The sequence below is a fragment of the Rissa tridactyla genome, chromosome 1, assembly GCF_028500815.1.
Source record: "Rissa tridactyla isolate bRisTri1 chromosome 1, bRisTri1.patW.cur.20221130, whole genome shotgun sequence".
NCBI classification, from domain to species: domain Eukaryota; kingdom Metazoa; phylum Chordata; class Aves; order Charadriiformes; family Laridae; genus Rissa; species Rissa tridactyla.
Window position 1 is genome coordinate 87,149,169 of NC_071466.1, and position 18,467 is coordinate 87,167,635.

Sequence of the window (18,467 nt, forward strand, 5' to 3'; positions counted from 1 at the left end):
TCCCATGCTGAACTCCAGCTTCTTGTCTGAGATGCTTTAAAAATCCACAACACTTCTTTCTGGGAACAGTTAACCTTTCAATAAACAAGATGACTGCTTTGTCTGCATGCTGGCAAGCATCACATCTTTTGATAGCATTAGTTTTTACCACAGAATGGTGTGCTACATGAGGAGGCATATATATGTTATCTTCTAAGACTTGCTTTTGCTTGCTGTGCAGCGTGGGCAAGAAGCAGTTCACAGTCATGCTTTTGAGATTTCTACAGCTATTTCTTAGCCACCTTAAAGTCTTCAACTCTGATGGGTGTTCAAAACATTGCAGGAGACCACTTTTCTCGAAGAAACCCCTTGTCTCTTCCTGACGAACATAAAATACCTCTGGGTATTTGCTCTTCCCATGCCACACAGCTGCTCGCCTTCAGGTGAGGTTTACCAAGACAAGCCCAAGCCTTACCATTGCTCAGGAAGGGACTTTCTTCACTCTCTACCACACAGAGTTATGAGCACCTTTTAGCTACCCTTCACCAAGCCTCAGCGTACACAGTTGAGGATATCAAGACAAGAGCATGAAATGTCTCCTTTCCCTTTTTTTATGCTTCCCTAGTGGGATTCTTATCTGACTGGAACAGGGTGTCTCTTTCAGTATATTTAAGAACAGCCATGCAGAAAACCTACAAGCGAAGGGGATAGGCCTCCTCCATAAACTCTTGCTGCAACAATTAAGTGGATTACTCCTACCGTTACAGAAAATCTATTCTAGAAAAAGACAATTATTTACCAAGGGAGTGCACAAGCACATAAAGCAGCTTGGGCTGAAGGTGGAAAGCTCAAGAAAAGTACAAAAGTGTTAGCAGCCTTTTATGGGGGAAAACTACCCATCTGAAAGCTTTGAAAAGCAGCAGCAACCTGGCTTCAGATAGCGGGTCTTTCTCTCTCTTCACATTCAGGTTGTTTCACCAACCCAAATGCCCTTGTTTCTTCTTAAGTCTTACTCTTTATTTTAGCACTTAACTCACAACTCACAATTAACTTCTGAAGACATGACACTGCAAAAATCACACCTTTGTAGTACACTGTGCATTTGTGGATTAATTTCTTTAAAACTTTTCATTTTATCTTCAAGAGGCAGCTGTTAATACCATCCATTGTGATAAAATTTGCTTCCTTGTACTACTTAAGTTATCATCGTGCTAAATTATACGCAGTTTACAGATTAAAGCACTACATTTTATTTAACATCACACCTAGACACATTCTTCAATTTTAGAATAGTGTAACGGCGTCAAGGCTGTCACAGGACAAAATTGCTTTGGTTGAACTTGTAGAACTCCAGGGTAAGCCAAATTTAGCATACTTACTCTAAAACAATGTGAAGTTTGAACTTACCTGTATTCAGCATACAATATAAACTGTCTTCTTTAATCTAACAGCACAGTTATTGTCAAGTAATATTCCACCATCTTCAAAAAGAGATTTTAGCAGGTTCCCTATTTTCTTTCCTCTTGGATAAAAGCTACCAGGCCTTACCTTTAGCTGCTGTTCTCCCCATGGTAACACTTCTGTGATCTTCCCTCTCACAATAAAAAGGCCGAAGTTGAAAGACCAGTTAATTCTTCCTTTCAGCACAACAGTTTCCTGTGGAGTAGTAATACAACAAAGTTAGGGGGGAGGCTGTTGGTGGGGTTTGGGTTTTCTTTTTTTGGAAAGGAGGATTTTTTTTTTTTTTTTGTATTGGTGTAGAATTATCTTCCTGATTTTAAGTTGCAAACATTTAAGAAACTATGTGTAGAAGAACAGTGTGTAAACAATAGATATATCAAAGTAGCAAGGGTACAGAACCCAAACTTTTATTTCGTTGTTTTAGACAGTTCATTGTATTATTTGCATTTTCTGTGGATTTCTAATACAAAGAAAGATATAAAACACGTTTTATTCCCTTTTCCCCAAACACACATTACTGAAAAACGGAAGAAAGACTTTTATACCTCACCCAGTCATCCTGCCTCACTTGCGGAAAGTTAAACAATCATCAATTTAAACATCTTTGGGTAAAACACACTAACTTGCACAACTACAGTGGAAGGGGGAAACTAAACACCAATGTAAGAAATCTACACAAAGGCCCAAGTACTCACTGATACCCCTGCCCACCACCACTTGTAACAGAGCACAGAGAACCCATTAGGGAAACGCTAACTGCAGATAAAAGCAACAAGCCACATTCTTTTAGGGTTTAAAAACTAGAAGGGCCAAATTAGTTAAACTATTGTAAAACAGCAAAACCAAACTTTATTTTTTGGTGTGTATGTTACTGTGGTTTTCTATTCCAGCATCTAGTTTTTTGAACTTTGACTGCATTCAATTCAAGTTAAACTCATTTGAAGCTTTTTAGCCTCAAAGCAACAAAGCCAGCAATTTTATTACCCTTTTCCATTAACTGTTCAAGTAATAATAGGTAAAATACATTCAAATTTCTGAATTATCTTCTTTGTTCACTTTGTTTCAAGGAACTCCCATGAGATTAAAGTTGATATCATGAAAAGTTCGAGATTTTTTTTTTTAAATGTAAAAAGGTGCATACTTTTTCCAAGATTAATTTTGCCAAAAGTAAAATTTTTAGAAGCTACACCTTTCCAGTGTTACGTAAAAGGAGTAATAGTTAAAAAGCAAGTTATCTACTTGGAATTTCTTGAATCTTATACTCGCATGCTAAAAAAATATAAAATTACACATATGCATCACACGTAACAAGAGAGGTGTCATACAGCTCAGTATTTTCCTGAAACTGTGACATTTCAGTGAAACTTCAAGGAGCTTGCACACTATGGTGATGGATTGCACGAAGAAAACTTTAGACAGTGCAAATCCCATGGCTAAAACTAGTTAAATATGGTTTTAAAAATGCCAGTGACTGAAGAATTCATTTAGTGTGTGTGCCGTGTGTGAACATGCTGGACAGTTATTACAAAAACTCTCAAGATTGAGACTTGAAAGCAGTTATAAATAAAACTGAATACTACCATAAAATAAGCAGGCTTTGCTACACAATAGCATTCATAGCATAAGTGATCATCAGGATTAAGAACAGAAATCCTTTTAAGCCATCAAATAAATTTGAAATACTTGATACTTTCGTAGACTCCCCCAAAAATTCAAAGCTTTTCCGCTCCAAGTAATAAATCGTGAAAGGTGATGCGGAGTCAAAGTAACTGTTTTTACAGATTACTTTAAAACAGTGCATGGTTTTTATCTTTTTGTTCCAAGTACCAGATTGCACTTGGTGCAGTAATAAAGATTCCAACCCCGCAGTGATAGTCATCAAGTTTAGCACAACCGGAGCGTCTGTCAGAACATAAAAAGGATTCCAGCTTTTCATTAGCTTGTGTTGTACCAGATAGGCTATTTTACAGCATGCCCACCAGCCTGTTAAAAATATAAGACAACCGAAAGCTCTGAAAGCGCTGTTTGAATTGAGACAAACCCAACTGCAGGAATACCATAAACTACTGCTTTGAAAAGGTGCTACTTAAAACTCAGTTACACCTAAGTATTCAATTTAGAGCCGCTTATTAAATTAGCTTGTAGATAGTGCTGTTTGGCACAGAAAACATTCAAGAACGGTGTTTCTGAGCCTCTGTCTAACAACTGCTACATGCTGCTGAATTACAGCAAAATGAAAGCCAGTTACCTCTGAAAAAAAAAGCGGGGTCAGTCTGACACAAAGCGCATCTTCTTTTGCGGGGACAGACCTAGGAACAGCTTTCCATTGCCTCGCATCATTACGCGGCAAACCGTAAGCAAGGCAGTTACGTCCTCTGCTAACCAAGACAGAATCCTCTTACGTTGCACTCACCATCACCAGCCTGACTCAACCCACAGCTCAACCACCACAGAAGAGAAGAAAAATGCCAGCAAAGACAGGGGAGAAACCTCCACGAGCATTTTGGCAAAATTACGTAGGAAGGACAGAGCTCAAGGCATTCTTGTATGCACACCTTGGCAAGCGAGCCGAGTGAGGGATACAGAAAGCTGGGGTTAAGAAATTAATCTAGCAGCTTCTAGAAATTAAGGGAAAAAATGAAACAAAACAAGATCAGTAATATACGAGCAAACAAAGAAACGCAACGGCAAGGATGAAGCATAATGGCGTTAGGGTGCACAAAGCAGCAGAATGAAAACCAAAGTTAAGCTAAGCATAGTGACTGTCAGTCATGGACAGAAAATGGCCAAAACTCATTGATTTAGGGAACGGCAGTACAGAATTCATATCAGACACCAGTGAGAAACTGTTTCCTGTAAATTAAGGAAACTGAAAAAGCGAAGAAAAAAATATAAATCCATGAGCCTAGGATAACACTGGATTCACCATCAAAATATGTTCAATTTAAAGAGCTGTGGAGGATCTCCACACTCGTGAAGTGTATTATTTGCATCATTTACATCTCAATTCACCCCATAAACTGAGTTTTATTCCTTCTCTGATTAGCGTCCCTTACATTAGTTACTGTTTTAAAAATCAGATGGAAAGCATTCATCTGCCTTTAATTCCTTACTGAAGTTTTTATTGTTAATCCCCAAATCACTTCTACTAGCCACCTCCCACTGTGCGAGCCCTTTGTCAGAAAGCAGTATATTAGTGGACAAGTCTAAGCCTTCACCCTCTCTGTGCTGCTACTACATAATACTAGGTGTCAGCAACCAGGATGGAAAACATTTTTCCTGTCTAACTTTGCTCTTCTCATTTTGAAAGAATTTCTCGAAGGACATGTATTACTGCATTTCAAAGAAGCTAGTATTCTACAGAAAACGTCAAAATCATTCTCCGTTTTGCCTGCTACAAATCTCCGTTATCCTTCTCACTGTAAACCAGGCACTCAAGTAAGCCGAATGTCCTGGAAAAAAGTCATGCATACTTAGGGCTTCCCAGCACAAGTTTATCTTGACAGCGTGCCCACTCATAAAAATACACAGCACAGAATTACGGAGATAAATATAATATTTAAAATAAGCCTAAGCAACCAGCTGATTGAGGGTTTAGTCCCCACCAAAAAGATTAAGGTTTTTCTGTCAATGACTCTGCATCTCATTCTCAGAGGTAAGACAGTGATACCAATCTCAGAGCTTGTTAGCTTTTTGACCCTAGCACTGGTATAAATGCAGTAATTCAGACCTCATCGCTGCTGTCCTCAGGGGAGGAAAGGACAGTCACCAATGGGCAATCTCTGCTGGATAAGGACTGAAACTATTCAGATATATAGTGTATATATGTATATGTATGCGATATATGTGTATATACAGATACACAGCACAGAAGAGCAATCTAACAAAATACACACTTTGAAGCATTAAGTTCTTCTTAATTTTAGCTTGAAATACAGGCAGACATTTTTTAGGCTCAATCTGAACAAGGAGTTCTACTTGCCCCTCTCTTTCTTCATTCTTTTTCTTCTACAAATGCTTCCAGATAAAATTTCCATACGCAAGGGGGGAAAAGAATTACGCACAGTTTGAACAGCAAAACCAGTTATAGACAGAGAATAAGCGCAACGTAAGAAAAGGAATATTCTCCCCCAACTCTTTCATATGTACAAGTCCTGCATTTGCTTTCACCACCGGCATTCATGTGCTGTTAGCTTTGGAAACATAAGAGACACCAGCTACAATTGCTGGCGAGTATCACCACGCTCCTATCACTGTTACTGCTCCTCGCCTCCTTCTTGCTGTTTGTTACAGCCAATGCAGGAGAGAGCCCTTCAAGAAAAGGACCTGCACAGCCCCCTCCGTGGACCGACACACAGCCCGGCAGCCGCGGTTCCCACTCCAGCTTCCACCCATGGGTAACATGCACTTACAGGTACCAGTCGCTTCCACAAGGAGCGTGACTTAACTGCATTCCTTCCAAGTTATCCTTCATGAATCCGGAATACCTTTTTTTAAACCTAATCATCTATTCATCTGTCATGTCTTACAGAAAAACCCTATTTCATATCAGTTTCAAAAGTCTTTAAGGGGATGAAAAGAGGCAAATAAAGAAAGTAAGACTTAAAAGGAGTATTTCTATAACATGCAATATTTCCAAATTTCCAGCACTTGAAAATTTACTTTCTGGCAAGTTACCCAGTGCATAGACTCATTTAGTATACTTCAAGACACAAGAGCATATACTTTCTTATTTCTGTAATAGACGTAATCAGTTTATACCTTTCAGAGCATACTGTGACATCATTATAGAAAAGTTAAGATCTCAAAGGCTAGGAGAAAAAAAATAATTACACAAATGCATCAGAAGTTTATAAAATGTAACAAAAGCTTTGTAGTTATAAAATCAGTATTATTTAACATTACTCATACATGATTTCAAAATGAAACTTAAAGATCAGGTCTTTTTTCATTTATGCACACAAATACGTAATCAGTCAGTGTTCTGACAAGAAATTTGATCCAAGTTGGAATCCCTTTTAGTCCACATTCTTTGCAAAAAAAAAAAAAAAAAAAAAAAAAAAAAAAAAAAAAAAGTGAGATTCTTTCAAGGAAAGGAAATTAAACTTCCATGTTTTCATACAGCAGATCTTCTAATGAGCTGATATATCTGAATACCTTCTCTTCCACTCTCTTCCAGTTGATAAAAACAGAGCTAGGAGAGATAGGCTTTTGTCAAATTTACGGGCTTTCAAAAGAGCAAGCATTAGCTAGCCATATGTATTATTAAAAAACGAAGTTTGAATATTTCTTAAGTTCTTAAAGGAAGAGTGGGTACTTAGTACTTTACAAATATTATTTTGTAATGTTATTTGCCTCAACATCAAGAAGGAGTTTTCTGCACTTGCAAAATTCCTCAGAAAGTCGCCAACAGTGTACTGCTCACTATTTATGAAGTGATTAGCATAAACAAACTTTTAAGCTGTCAGCAGTAAAATACTGCCTGTAAATGTTCTGCCCTCTCTCCAGGTAAGTTTACGATCTGCTTTAGAATATGAGCAACGGTAATTACAGTAAGTCATACATTTCAAGACTACAAAAATCTCTCTAAACTCTCAAACTGTACTAAGTGTATTATCCAGTACAGAGCAAGGCGTTGTGTATTTTCAAAAGCAACATTAACAAGCTTTAGACCAAAGATTCGTCCCAAAAATTCCTGAAACAAAAAATAAATACTTATAAGTGGGAACAGCAGAAAAGTAAGGTCTCCGAATCAAACAGCATAGCTTGTATCAACACACAACAGAAACAATTTATGTTATGTAGATTGAACATTTACTAACTTGCGATTAATTTTAAAAATTAAAGTTCAGAGCTGCTCCACAGCTACCGGTGCAAAATAAAAATAGCTTTTCTCCTCTTTTCCTCCCTCCCCATCCTGCTTTAAAAGTCAGAAGATGTGGGGTTGTAAAAACCTGAAAAAGGAAATGGTATGTGTGAAGTCAGCAGTTCAGCAAAGCGGCTGACTGGCCATTAACAGCTTTAAATATTCTTAAAACGCCAGTCTTCACACATAAAAGGATATTTTAACGTTATATTCAAATAAATCAAAAATACAACTTGCAGCGCTTACATTACGTATCTTAAGTAAAACTGCCAGTTTTAGTAGTTTACTAGTACATATTTACAGTAGCACAAGCGTTCGACAAATTGTTTAAACATTCTGGTGAATTCAGCTCACTGAACCTCTGTGCTGTTTTCCACTTCCCCCTTCAAGCCTGGAGTACTCTTCCTGAAAACATTCATCATCATTATTCAACCTGGCTTTGTTCAAATGCCTAACTTAAATTTCTTTCATAAAGCAAACTAATTGAATTAGGCACCAAAAAACCAAAACCCCAACAATTTTGTACGCTTAGCATGGGCTAAGAGCTACATACCTGCATGAAATTTTCTCTACGCACAGATACATCTCCTCTGCCTTCAGCTCAGCCTCCCTCGACACAGAAGAGAGCTCTCAAACTATTTGTTCTGTGAGGCACCGAGCATACTTCTAGCACAGTGCAAATACAGCAGGTAAGGGAGAAAAGAAATTGCTGTTGCAAACATAGTAAGAGATGCCCAGATGTTAGAGATCCCTATAGAGCTTTTCTGCGCTTGTCTTTGGCAGACAACAAGCAATACCACCAGCTTTAAAAGCAGCAGTCAGAGAGCACGTATACATAAGTGGACAAGGGGGAGAAAGACAAGCAGAGGAGGTATGGTGGAAAGGGGATTTTACAACCTCTTAGGCAACTTTGGCTTCCTCCCACCTACATTGCCTCCAAACTTGAGAAGTACTGCGGGAGCTCGGTTCAGATATGATCTAACAGAGCTCTAGCCACATATTTCGTAGCCGGCAAATACATCCCTGTGGTCCAGACTTTTTGTTCATCCAACAGAGTATCTGGAGAAACACAAACAACGTTTAGTCTGATGCAGAAATCTACGCAAGTCAAATAAAGTGCACAATTTATTGGTTTGTTTTTTTTTTTTTTTTTCACTGAAGGCATGGAGAACAGTCTTGGGACATTTCTGCATAGGATCAGTCTGCTGCCAGCACCCCAGGTGGAGTCTGCTTGTTTCAGAGCAACACGCTTGCCTCCCCTTGCTTGTACTCAATGCCAGCAGCAATATACTTCTGCTACCATCTTCTTCCAGTGTTTAAAGTATGTGTTTCTCTCTCCCCACTTGAGAATCCAAACAATTCCCTGCCACTGTCTATTAACAAGGACAGAACTTGCCTCACCACATGTTATCTGCTGCTGCGACACCCTTCGGTGTACCCTGGCTTATACAATGAGACAACTATATTTGTCCCACGTACCGGTGTCTAATCAGGGTACAAAACCAAACCAACCAGAACTAAATAAACCCTTAAGCAATTTCCTGATGGCTTGCCCTTCCAGAGGATGCTTCTGAATGGAGAAAACCCCAGGCAGCTGCTTGCAGTCTCCAGGCACACCTGCATCCCCACACTGGGCTCACCTGTGCTGCTGGTACTGATGGCTGTGCTGGTTCCCCAACTTCTTATTTCTCTAGCTAAAAAGGAAAATCCTTCTTTAATCCCCTTACACAAGGGAAGGAATTCATCCTCCAGGCAGATGCCGCCAAAAATATTTGTCCATCTATTTGGACAAAGATTCGTAAGAACCATTCAGTGCTGCTAGACATTTCTGCAGCTACCTAGTGCTGACAGGTCAGAAAAGAAAAGACAACTCCTAAGTGCTCAAAGGACTAGACAGCTGCAAATAGTCAGCAGAAGTATTTGCCACACCTTTCAAAAATGGAAGAAGATGAAAGACCCAAAGCATCAGGAACATCCACAGCAAATCCGTACCTCTCTCTCCCACTTCCCCAGACAACTTTCCGATTATAAAAGAACACAGGTGAAGCAGGCTGTAACGGGGCAACCTCCTCCACCTCTTCCTCAGCACAGCTCTCACTGGTTGTGTGCAGCTCCAGCCCAAGACAGAGGCAGAGCATCTCCCTTTCTGCTGCTTCTGGAGCTCACCTTTCTGAAGGCGATCCTCCCTCCCTCCTCCACCCAGTGCTTACACCAGTGAGCACTGGAGAGTATTCAGACAAGGACCCAGGTAGCATTTTCCTACAACAAGCTGAAAAAAAAATTACATGCCACATACAAAGTTTTCCAGCTAATAATAACACTGTCTATTTCATTATTAAATCCAGTACATATATCTTCTGATCTTTCCAGAAAACCACTGTCTGCCTCTTTATAGCATTCCAGTGCAGGGTACACATACCCTGGTATGAGAAGTGCCACCAAACATGCTACAGCCCTTTTAATCTCTGAGCCCCTGACAGACGATAGGGACAATAAGGAGTTCCACCAAATTTAGCAGCTTTGATACCCTTCCACATTCCTCCGTGTACAAGACTCACATTTACAAACTCTGCTTTTTAAATGGGCTTTTAAAAGTGCCCTGAGAACTGCACTCCTTCCACTGAACCTCCCTGCATTAATCTCGAATTGATTCCATGCAGTACATAAATAATGGTACATGCTTCATTTTAGGTATGCACCTCATTAAAATGGTGCTACCCTCTTGTACGTTTTATAAACTTCAGATGCTCCCTGAACTAATGTATTCTAGAGATGATGAAAGGCTCAACCCTGTCTTTCCCCAACGCTAAAAGGGATATCATGTTACCTTGAGAAGACAACAGACTTAGATTTCCATCAAAGAAATTTGCCCTTTTCATGAAAAGACTGAATTCCTTTGGTATCTTAAATAGAATTTGACCTGATTTGTGAAGCTGAAGGCCTAGAGTCAAATTATTTAACCAGGACATCTGCCTTTAATGCAATGTCTTGCTTGGGTTTAGATAACAACATACAAATGGGGAGCTGCACAGAGAATATATCATTTATGAGTAAAAAAATAACAGTCCAAAATGCTGTTCATACTTAAGCTGCATATAGCTTATTCGAACAAATCCAAAAAAAGAAAAAGTACTTTCGGATTAGTTTGGACATAAGATATCTATACAGCATTTTCCCCGTGGAGCAGAAAGCCTAGCCCACCTGCTAAAACAAATGGAAGAGCACTAAAATTACGTTAAAGGTTTTAGTATTTCAGTAATACTTTGATATTAGGCTCTGCAAGTAATTCAGAAAGACAGGAAGAGAGCACATAGAAGAACCACAAGAAGCACACACTTAGTATTGCACCAATTTGGATTCAAAATCGTCAAGCACTACCCATAAAGCAGGCATGTCGAACTCTAGAACTACGAATCCGTCTTGAATCTACACTGCTGAAATAAGAGCGACATGTAACTTACCATCACAAAGAAAAAGTGTATACTACTTCAAGTCATTTAGATCCAAGATAAGAAAATACTGGATTTTTGGTCCTATTCCAAGGACATAGAAACTAAAGCTGTTACTTTTTGTGACAGGGATCTTGGGAGAAGATTTGCTAAGGGTAGGAGACAGTATATACCCTCTACTACAAATAGTCTAGTTGTATATACCTGTGTCCAGTGTCCACGGTACACAAGAGAAAATACCAGAGCAAGCCCAAATAAAAGAGATAAGGCAGCTTGTAAAGACAGTTGCTGCTTTCTGAATGACTGTGATGCGGTTCCTGACTTTCTTCCAGATCTATGTCCCAGCTGACCAAGCAGAAAGACTAACAAGGAAGAGATACGAGTACGTCTGAGGGTCATCATCACCATTTATGCATCGCTTACTCTTCATCTATACACCTGCTCCAGATAAAAGGGGAGCCTGCTCACTGTTGGCTCAGATACCTGAAGCCGCTCCTCCACTCCTACAAGCCCCCCTTGCCCATCGCAGAAGACAATAGATGGATGAATAGATAGATGATGAATGATAGATGAAGCAAATGAATCATCTCTCCACTTAGACATCATAAGTAAAGCTGCTCACACACACTACGTGTACCTCACCATTATCAGTTATCACTACAGTGCAAAAATAAACTTAACTGCATGCAACTAATATTAACTAATATTAAAGCTTCCTACCAATACATCAAGATACAACCAAAATACAGAACACTTGGACCTTAAAATAAGTCTTCAAAGAAGCTGTGCAAATTGGATTAATAAAAAACCCTCTCATATACCAAAACACAAATCACAGTAAAAAAGAATCGTTCACCAAATCATATCAGAATGTCAATAAATATTCTGGGACTTCCAATTACATTGAGCCAAACTGCAATCAGAATTATTTGCAAGAATACCAGGACTACTACATGTCATGAAAACACCTGTAACATGCAAGCACAAATACTTTTCCATTTAACGCTTCCATCGCTTCATATTTACAAACTGCTTTATTAAGACTCATCAATTTTATATGGGATTTTCTGGCTTTCCCACACGCTAGAAAAATCTCAGAGTTCTGGGCCGCTTACCTTGCATGTCTTACACTTTAGAGAACACAAATGGCGTAGTCCTTTACATTTAAGATTTTAATCTCTGGAAGAAGCAATCAGCACTAAGGCTGGGTGCCTAAGGCTATTTCTTTCAAACGGGAATAAACAGAACTTTAAATGCCCAGAGGTCAAGAAGTCGGTTAACAACCTCCCTTGTGTAGACTCCTTGAAGCAGTGTCCCAGTCTCTACCTGTAATTTGTTCTATTTTTACACTTAGAAAATATTACAGTAGACTGTCAAATAGTATTTTCAAAGTTTATCTTAAAGCATACAAGAATAACTGTTTATTTCACCCATCCTTGTTTGAGGTAGGTGTATCCAGACAAGCAAGAAAGCCAGCTGCAGTGTCCTGGACAATTAATGACAAATGTCATTTCCTGTTAGTGATGCTATTTAATATCAAGGGATAATTACTGCAGACCTCATTTCTCTCTATACATCCATTCCATTATGGATCGACTGCAACAGTAAAGGGAGAAAACACGTCTCACTTGCAGCTCACAATCCAACTCGAACAGTAAGAAAACAAGGAGACAAAATCATGAGAAAAAGACACCCATGTACAAAGGGCAGAAGGAGCTATCGAAATTCGCTTCAGGCTTTTTCACGTTCTCTCTTCTTAAGTAAAGTTGCGTCGTCGTTTATACACGCAATGTTTAGACAGATATTGGAATTAATACTTTCTCAGTACTACAAATTTCACTCTGGTGAAAACAAAATTACACTTGGTTTTGTCAAGGAAACACTACTCTTCAACGCCTCTTTTGAACTGAAGCAGCTATTCCAGAAAACAATGCCTCTGCCTTACAAGAGCACAGGAGCTGGACACAGCAAGGACAGACACAGCAAGGAAGAAAACAACAACAACAAAAAAGGCATCTGTACATTCAAAGTAAGAATATACAAAGTCTGAGGAAACGTATTTTAGAGGATGGTCATTGCGTCTTCCCTGAACCTGCCTACATCAAAATCACAGCTTAACATAAGACCAAATTTTAAGAACAACCAAATTACAGACAGTCACATTTGTGTATCTACACGGCTTCTAATTAATGTTAAATTACTTTATACTTGCAACTATAACACGTAATCAAAAGCTAGTATTTGTTTTTTCCAAATCTGAACATTACTGTGAAAATACATAATACCAAGCAACCTGAAAGATATTACACAAATATTATTATTGCATAAATATTACTACATATTTACACCGAATAGAAAACTAGAGCATCAACTCCATCAGCTGAGAATCGAACAAAATCAGTAAACACTACTTTTGTATTCAAAACCAGACTATGTTGAAGTTAAAAGCCATGCAAGTACTTCCAGGTCCCAACTTCAGTTTTACCATGCTCTCCTTCCTGTTAACCTCCCGCTTGCATTACTGTGAAACTTCCATAAATAAAATAGAAGCGTCTTCAATGTACTTTCCCTTTACATCGATTCAAGTCATATCATCCTTAAACAGCACTTAAGTTTTATGACACCCTAAGGGAGAAAACCAGCTCCCCCTGCCCCCAAGCACCCAGCCTGGTTGTACAAGTAATTTCCCCAGACATGCTACCAACGAGGCCACTCACGTGGGCTGTGGGTTGCCACGGTCTGAGCAGCACTCAATGGTGGCCCGTGGAGAATCAGTAAGCCACAACGCCTTCACTCCCCTACTTATTACCTGATGTTAATGTGAGAGCTTCGAATGTAATCGTAACGCAGCAAACGCCTTCCTGGAGTGTTACCGACCCCGAGTGACTGCCTCACCGACTGCCTTTCTCTGCCGCTTCCAAAGAGTAAGGTGCAGCATGAAAGCTTGAAAAATCCAAAGGTTTAAGACTGCTACTCTGAACGATAAAAAATTTATAACCAGTCAAACTTGAAGAGCTGCTTCCAAGTCAGACACGGGACGCTCTGAAAAGCTGACAGCAAATCTACAAAGTCTATGCTTTTAAAAGTTTTAACCACCAAGTCTACATTAGTTAGAACGTGCATGAGTCACAAGCGAGGTTTACATCATTATAACTCACTAAGATATTAGTATTTCACCTCTTCATTAAACCTTTTAGGCTTTAGGATGATTTCTGGCTATCTCCTACAGCCTAATTAACCAGTGAGAAACAGAAAATAACTGTAGGGAAAGGCATCAACTTCAAATTGCAGTTAAGTAACTACTTAGAAAATTTCACACTTGCAATAGACACGTAAAGTTTCTATTGCTAAAGACCAACGGAGCATAAAATTCAACTTGAATATTAATTTAATTACTACAGCATTGCAATGTGCTCTGCCGTTTGTCCCAGCGGCTAAGGACAGCGATGACGAGCACCGCTCGCAAGACCAGAACTTTGCAGAGCACGCTTAACTGCTTTCTTTGGACCATAGATCCCATCTGCGGAGAAGACGAAACCTCCACTAAATCGGCAGTTTAACCGTGAGGAAAACGCGACCGGAGCCGCAGCCGGACGATAAGTCGTTCCCCCGCGTCCCGCCCCCCGCCCGCCGGCCAGCCCCATCCCCCCCCTTACCGAACACTCTCCGAATTACGGAATTTTTAACGCGCCTCCGTTTTTCCCGCTGAACAACCGCTTCCCAGGACCTCACCGGCCGGGGCGGACGCCCAGCGCGGCGGCAGCGAGGAGCGGGACACGGGCAGCCGCAGCCCGGCCGGACGCCCCCGGGAGGGCGCGGCGGGCGGCCGGGGGAGCCGGGGGAGGCAACGGGGCCGCCCTCGCCGGGGGAGGCGTGTCCTCCCTCCCCGCGCTCCTGTCAAACGCCGCCGGAGTCGGCGGCAGGGAGCGGGGCCCGTCCCGGGGAGCGGGCAGTTCCCAAAGGCCAGGACGCGGCGCCTGAGCCCGGGGCAGCTCTGGCCGGACCCGCTGCCACCTCCAGCGCGGCGGGGCTAGCAGGAGTGGGGCGGGCGGCAGCTAGAAAGGAAAGCAAGGGGATGGGGACAAGGGGACGCGGACAAGGGGACGGGGCCGCCGCCGCTCTCCTTTCCCCGCGGCGCTCGGGGGTCGCGGTGGGAGCCCGGGGAGGGGGCGCGACCCCCGCCTCGCCTCCCCTTCCCCGCTCCTCCCTTCCCCTGACCGCCGCTGCAGAGAGCGCCACCGCCGCCACTCACCGGGCGGACGGAAAGCGAGTCCCCAGCGTCCCGCGCCGGCTGCCGCGCCTGTCAAGCGGCTTCTGCCCCTCGCCCGCCTCACGCCGCCGCCATGTTCCGGGGGCACCGCGCATGCCCGGCAGCGGCACCGGGGGCGCGAGCCTCACACCCGCCCCCCTTCCGCCCGCCGCGGGGGGAAGCGGCGGCGGAGGCGCGGTACGAGGTCCCGGGCCCCTCGCTGGGGGCGGCCCCCCTGCGCCTGGTCTGTATCTGCGGGGGGCGGCCCCGTTAGGAGCTGAGCCGCCCCATCTGGGAAGGCGGGGGGCCCGTGAGGCGGCGCCGAGCGCAGCCCGTCCGGCCTCGCCCCGGCCGTTCCCCTCCGCTGCCTACCCGCCGTCCTCCCGCGTTCAAACCTGGCGCCGTCCCTTCGCCGGGTGAGACGGGGAGGGGGGGCGAGGGGCGCCCCGCTCGCCCGGAGCCATCTTGCGGCGGGCCGGGGCCGGGGCCGGAGGGGCTTCGGTGGAAACGGCAGGGGCCGGCGCACCGGCCGCCGTCTGTGCTCCCTTCCCGTCCCCTCGCCGCGGCGCGGAAGGAGGGAGAGGGTGGCGGGGCGCCGGAGGCTGGGAAGGGGTCGGGGATCCGGCGCCGTGGGAGCTTTGTGAGGGGCGGGGGGTTACCCCACGGCAGGTGTTCGTGCGGGAATGCTGTGTGTAAGCGGGCAACGGCTGGAAAACGCGCGAGGAATTCGTGCTGGGAAATGCGAGGCGAAGGGTGGCGGTGCCCCACGGCCACCCCTGGGACCGCCGGCGGCGGCGTCCGGGTGTTGGACGCACCGTCGGGATAAAGGCACAGCTACGCGGACCCAATTAGCTGCCTTAAATAATGCGCCACATTATACACGCACAAGTGATCACGACTGTGTAATGCATATTGTAATCGGTGGAAGCCTGAGAGATTCTGTGGTTTTTACAGATCCACGCTTATAAATACTCAATATTTGTAAATATATGCAGTATATAAAGATACATAATGTATACATTATATATAAACATATATATATATTTACTTATAAATACTTCAAATAGTTGAAAAGTCCTTTCTGCACTTTTTAAGAGGGTGCGTCCCCGTTGCATAAGGTCTGGGTATTTTATTTCACAGCCCAAGCAGTATGTAGGCATAAGTACATCAACCTGGCAAGAAACTTGTGTCTTTAAAATACCACCGACACTCGGGGCTTTCCATGCCCAGGTTTCATCTTCACTACTTAACATGACTGTAAAATGCAGTTTTAAATTCAAAACTAAACTAAGGTCGTGAGAGGGAAATTGTAGGAGGTTTTTTTCATGGGGAAAAAAAAGAAAAAGGAAATCCAAATATATACCCCAAAGCCCTCAAACTCTTCTATATGAAAGTGAAATTCGTACAGCCCACTTTTGTATCCTGCATGTATTGCAAGTTAATACTAACATTTTAAGCGCTTTTGTAAGCAGTAAATGGTTCTTCAGAAACAAGGAAAATGAGTCCTTGCCATAAATTATGAACTTTTAATATTTAGACAACATGAGAGAAATGAGTAAAAATACGCTAATCCAAGTGATTACAAATACACAAGAGAAAGACAAAGAAATACTGAAAGATGCTTACATAAAATCTTTAGAGCCAAGTGTGGTATACTCATAACCAATGCAGACTGATGCTGCTTCGTTTGAAATATTTTCCCCTTTCTGTCATACTGAACTTTTGCAGGAAAATGAGAGATCATTTGCATCATAGAAATGGATATAGAAATATACCAAGTGTCATAGAATAAGTCCTTGGTAGACATGGAGGAAAAGAAAACGTATTTTAAAGATATCCTTTAAACCGAAGCTAGTGCTAGATAGAACATCTGAAGATTTCATTCCCCGCGAGCCAGTGGGACACCATACCATTTGTTTCTACAGCTGTTGTTGCAGAACCTGTCAACTGTGAACTGGTGCAGTCCTCTACCTGCTCGTAATTTTCCCAGGAGACTGAAATCGGGAAGCCTGGGCAGCATTAATCCAGCTTCTTAGACCCCTGGTGTTGTGAAACTGAGAATAAACAACAGACATCATAAGAATAAATGTCTACATGGTCACAGATACATCACCAGTAAAAAGAGCAGAACAGAAGAAAACTTTTAACTCTTCTAATCCAGGAGCCAAATGGGTCCACAATGCCTTCACATGTGCCCTTCACCTACGAGCTATAGCTGATTTAAACAATTTACAGGATTATGAGGAAAGGAATAAGGAGTCCTGCCTGTTTCCATTTTCCAGCAGACTGATGAACTTGTTTTCTGGTGTCTCACCCATCATCTTTCATTTCTTTTTATAGGCATTAAACTGAATTATTTGGGTCAGAAAAGCCAGGCAATTTTTAAGTTCTCAGTGTTCTTCACAAAGAAAGATGCGTGTATGCATATATGTGTGTATACATATATATGGCTTCCCAGTTTTTTTGCAGAGAGATTCCATGATTTTAGAAAGAAGCAACAACATCAAAATAAAAACAAGATGTTTCATGGAGGTAGACTCCAATGAACTCATACAACCGGTCAATATGATGTTCTGGGAGATTGATGCAGACGAAAAAGATGTTTAAGAGAGCTGGCAGTTCCTCAGAGAAATAACATCAAGAGCGTAAAAGTGAACTATCCATGCAGAAGAGCTAAGGGGCACAGTAAAAGATCAGCCTGGCTGTCACAAGCTCTTCCTGAACCTCAGACAGGAACGAAGCACCCAGAAGAGAGAAGCTGGGTCAGGTTACTTGGGAAAGCTAGAAAAGCGTAGCCCAATCGTGCAGGGATGAAATCAGAAAATGTAGGCAGCAACTAGCAAGGGATATCGGGAGTAGCATGAAATAATTTTAAGTACGTTACCAGAAATGGAAAAGAATCAAGCAAATGATTACTCCAATATCAGGCAGCAGTGGAAAGTTTTTGACACACAACACTGAGAAAGCCAAGCTTCTTAATATTTTTGCACCGCATTTTATTTCTTTTTTTTTTTTTTTAATATCAGGCATTATCAATACTTGGGAAAACAGATGGATTTTAGACTTAACTATCAAAGGAACATGTGAGAAATTATTCACACAAAATTTTCTGCTTTCACATCACCTGGACTTAAAGGACTGGCTGATGAAATCTCAGTGACTAGTGGTTATGTTTGAGAATTTACAGTGGAAAGATATTATAGGTCAGAAAGGGACAAACAGGGTTGTTGAAAGGAAAGAAGGAAATAGGAAGTTATATACCAATCTGTTTAATTTCAGTGCCCAGAAAAGGTACTGGAGCAAGTAAACAAGCTATTTTTAAGCACTTACAACACAAGAAGTAACAGCCAACACAGCTTTGATAGAACAAAAGATGTCAAATCTAATCTCTCTTGCAACAAAGTAAGAGGAATCGTCAGTGGAGGAGAATCGGCATTGGATGGCATGTTGGATGTCACTTTAG

At 42.0% G+C, this 18,467-nt stretch overlaps 1 protein-coding gene across 1 annotated transcript in view; it reads right to left on the reverse strand.

Moving 5' to 3' along the window:
• Positions 1 to 15,309, reverse strand: part of SCML2 (Scm polycomb group protein like 2) — a 75,089-nt gene extending 59,780 nt beyond the window's left edge. The window contains exons 1-2 of the mRNA XM_054190990.1: positions 15,008 to 15,309; positions 1,528 to 1,635 (exon numbers count right to left, since the gene is read on the reverse strand). Of these exons, the coding sequence (XP_054046965.1) occupies positions 1,528 to 1,549 (22 nt within the window). The 5' untranslated portion in view covers positions 1,550 to 1,635; positions 15,008 to 15,309. The remainder of the gene's footprint in view (positions 1 to 1,527; positions 1,636 to 15,007) is intronic.
• Between the last annotated feature and the right edge of the window lie 3,158 nt (positions 15,310 to 18,467).